Below are 4,029 nucleotides of genomic sequence, written 5' to 3' on the forward strand. Positions count from 1 at the left end.
TGGTATCGCCCAGTCTAAACCCCCCCCCAGCGTGTGGTATCGCCCAGTCTAAACCCACCCCCCAGCGTGTGGTATCGCCCAGTCTAAACCCACCCCCCAGCGTGTGGTATCGCCCAGTCTAAACCCCCCCCCAGCGTGTGGTATCGCCCAGTCTAAACCCCCCCCCAGCGTGTGGTATCGCCCAGTCTAAACCCCCCCCCCAGCGTGTGGTATCGCCCAGTCTAAACCCCCCCCCAGCGTGTGGTATCGCCCAGTCTAAACCCCCCCCCCAGCGTGTGGTATCGCCCAGTCTAAACCCCCCCCCCAGCGTGTGGTATCGCCCAGTCTAACCCCCCCCCCCCCAGCGTGTGGTATCGCCCAGTCTAAACCCCCCCCCCCCAGCGTGTGGTATCGCCCAGTCTAAACCCCCCCCCCAGCGTGTGGTATCGCCCAGTCTAAACCCCCCCCCCAGCGTGTGGTATCGCCCAGTCTAAACCCCCCCAGCGTGTGGTATCGCCCAGTCTAAACCCCCCAGCGTGTGGTATCGCCCAGTCTAAACCCCCCAGCGTGTGGTATCGCCCAGTCTAAACCCCCAGCGTGTGGTATCGCCCAGTCTAAACCCCCCAGCGTGTGGTATCGCCCAGTCTAAACCCCCCAGCGTGTGGTATCGCCCAGTCTAAACCCCCCAGCGTGTGGTATCGCCCAGTCTAAACCCCCCAGCGTGTGGTATCGCCCAGTCTAAACCCCCCAGCGTGTGGTATCGCCCAGTCTAAACCCCCCAGCGTGTGGTATCGCCCAGTCTAAACCCCCCAGCGTGTGGTATCGCCCAGTCTAAACCCCCCAGCGTGTGGTATCGCCCAGTCTAAACCCCCCAGCGTGTGGTATCGCCCAGTCTAAACCCCCCAGCGTGTGGTATCGCCCAGTCTAAACCCCCCAGCGTGTGGTATCGCCCAGTCTAAACCCCCCAGCGTGTGGTATCGCCCAGTTTAAACCCCCAGCGTGTGGTATCGCCCAGTCTAAACCCCCCAGCGTGTGGTATCGCCCAGTCTAAACCCCCCAGCGTGTGGTATCGCCCAGTCTAAACCCCCCAGCGTGTGGTATCGCCCAGTCTAAACCCCCAGCGTGTGGTATCGCCCAGTCTAAACCCCCAGCGTGTGGTATCGCCCAGTCTAAACCCCCCAGCGTGTGGTATCGCCCAGTCTAAACCCCCCAGCGTGTGGTATCGCCCAGTCTAAACCCCCCAGCGTGTGGTATCGCCCAGTCTAAACCCCCCAGCGTGTGGTATCGCCCAGTCTAAACCCCCCAGCGTGTGGTATCGCCCAGTCTAAACCCCCCAGCGTGTGGTATCGCCCAGTCTAAACCCCCAGCGTGTGGTATCGCCCAGTCTAAACCCCCCAGCGTGTGGTATCGCCCAGTCTAAACCCCCCAGCGTGTGGTATCGCCCAGTCTAAACCCCCCAGCGTGTGGTATCGCCCAGTCTAAACCCCCCAGCGTGTGGTATCGCCCAGTCTAAACCCCCCAGCGTGTGGTATCGCCCAGTCTAAACCCCCCAGCGTGTGGTATCGCCCAGTCTAAACCCCCCAGCGTGTGGTATCGCCCAGTCTAACCCCCCAGCGTGTGGTATCGCCCAGTCTAAACCCCCCCCAGCGTGTAGTATCGCCCAGTGTAAGCCTCCGCAAAATGCAGCATCGCCCCCTGCCCTGTGTAGCCCCCCATATCCCCCTTCCTTATGGAAGCCTCCACAGCCCTGTGCTGCAGCTTCAGGCCCCTTCCCTGTGATATATACACGAGCTGCAGCCCCCAGTAGTGACAGGAGACACTTTTATTTCTTCCCCCAAAATCCAGTGTGACCTCAGCTCTATAACTAATGAGGAAAAGCTGAATCTTCCCCACCTCAGGGTCAGGATCCGTCCGCTCTGCACAGAGGAGCCCGGCACTGCTGCTTCCCGCTCACAGATCTGCACAGCACGAGGAGGCCCCGCCCCTTCCTGTGACGTCATTATCTCAAAAAAGCAACTCCATTCTAGACGCTACCCTCTGGCCACTGGGATGTTACATGCTAGAATGTACGGGCTGCTTTCTGGTATGACGTCACTTCTGACACGTGTTAGGGGCGTGGTCTGATATCACAAGGCGCGAGGTGACGGTTGGGTCTAGAATGGAGGTGATATTGTGAGGTGACTGCAGCCTCCAGTGTAGACGGCTCTGTACTGAGGGGACTAGAATGGAGGTGATATTGTGAGGTGACTGCAGTCTCCAGTGTAGACGGCTCTGTACTGAGGGGACTAGAATGGAGGTGATATTGTGAGGTGACTGCAGCCTCCAGTGTAGACGGCTCTGTACTGAGGGGAGTAGAATGGAGGTGATATTGTGAGGTGACTGCAGCCTCCAGTGTAGACGGCTCTGTACTGAGGGGACTAGAATGGAGGTGATATTGTGAGGTGACTGCAGCCTCCAGTGTAGACGGCTCTGTACTGAGGGGAGTAGAATGGAGGTGATATTGTGAGGTGACTGCAGCCTCCAGTGTAGACGGCTCTGTACTGAGGGGACTAGAATGGAGGTGATATTGTGAGGTGACTGCAGTCTCCAGTGTAGACGGCTCTGTACTGAGGGGACTAGAATGGAGGTGATATTGTGAGGTGACTGCAGTCTCCAGTGTAGACGGCTCTGTACTGAGGGGACTAGAATGGAGGTGATATTGTGAGGTGACTGCAGCCTCCAGTGTAGACGGCTCTGTACTGAGGGGAGTAGAATGGAGGTGATATTGTGAGGTGACTGCAGCCTCCAGTGTAGACGGCTCTGTACTGAGGGGACTAGAATGGAGGTGATATTGTGAGGTGACTGCAGCCTCCAGTGTAGACGGCTCTGTACTGAGGGGAGTAGAATGGAGGTGATATTGTGAGGTGACTGCAGCCTCCAGTGTAGACGGCTCTGTACTGAGGGGACTAGAATGGAGGTGATATTGTGAGGTGACTGCAGTCTCCAGTGTAGACGGCTCTGTACTGAGGGGACTAGAATGGAGGTGATATTGTGAGGTGACTGCAGTCTCCAGTGTAGACGGCTCTGTACTGAGGGGACTAGAATGGAGGTGATATTGTGAGGTGACTGCAGCCTCCAGTGTACACGGCTCTGTACTGAGGGGACTAGAATGGAGGTGATATTGTGAGGTGACTGCAGTCTCCAGTGTAGACGGTTCTGTACTGAGGGGACTAGAATGGAGGTGATATTGTGAGGTGACTGCAGCCTCCAGTGTAGACGGCTCTGTACTGAGGGGACTAGAATGGAGGTGATATTGTGAGGTGACTGCAGCCTCCAGTGTAGACGGCTCTGTACTGAGGGGACTAGAATGGAGGTGATATTGTGAGGTGACTGCAGCCTCCAGTGTAGACGGCTCTGTACTGAGGGGACTAGAATGGAGGTGATATTGTGGGGTGACTGCAGCCTCCAGTGTAGACGGCTCTGTACTGAGGGGTCTAGAATGGAGGTGATATTGTGAGGTGACTGCGGTCTCCAGTGTAGACGGCTCTGTACTGAGGGGACTAGAATGGAGGTGATATTGTGATGTGACTGCAGCCTCCAGTGTAGACGGCTCTGTACTGAGGGGACTAGAATGGAGGTGATATTGTGATGTGACTGCAGCCTCCAGTGTAGACGGCTCTGTACTGAGGGGACTAGAATGGAGGTGATATTGTGAGGTGACTGCAGTCTCCAGTGTAGACGGCTCTGTACTGAGGGGACTAGAATGGAGGTGATATTGTGAGGTGACTGCAGTCTCCAGTGTAGACGGCTCTGTACTGAGGGAACTAGAATCATACCTCCCAACCGTCCTGGATACAGCGGGACAGTCCCTCTTCTGAGCCTTTGATCCCGGGTCCCGCCCGTGAGGCTGTTTGTCCCGGGCTCCACCCACCCACTGTAGCCCCGCCTCGCTGTTTCTCCCTTCTATTCATTACAGAGCCGAGCGCGCACCTACTCCTGTGACTGCTGCTGAGGTATGAATCACCCCCTGCAGCAGAGCGACCCCCCTGCAGCAGAGCCGCCCCCCCCTGC

General features: G+C 57.4%; 1 protein-coding gene across 1 annotated transcript in view; it reads right to left on the reverse strand.

Moving 5' to 3' along the window:
- LOC142297049 (uncharacterized) overlaps positions 1 to 2,042 on the reverse strand; it is a 109,124-nt gene extending 107,082 nt beyond the window's left edge. The window contains exon 1 of the mRNA XM_075341284.1: positions 1,873 to 2,042. Coding sequence (XP_075197399.1) covers positions 1,873 to 1,979 — 107 coding nt within the window. The 5' untranslated portion in view covers positions 1,980 to 2,042. The remainder of the gene's footprint in view (positions 1 to 1,872) is intronic.
- Positions 2,043 to 4,029: the final 1,987 nt, after the last annotated feature.

This window comes from Anomaloglossus baeobatrachus, chromosome 3 (genome assembly GCF_048569485.1).
Source record: "Anomaloglossus baeobatrachus isolate aAnoBae1 chromosome 3, aAnoBae1.hap1, whole genome shotgun sequence".
Taxonomy (NCBI): Eukaryota; Metazoa; Chordata; class Amphibia; order Anura; family Aromobatidae; genus Anomaloglossus; species Anomaloglossus baeobatrachus.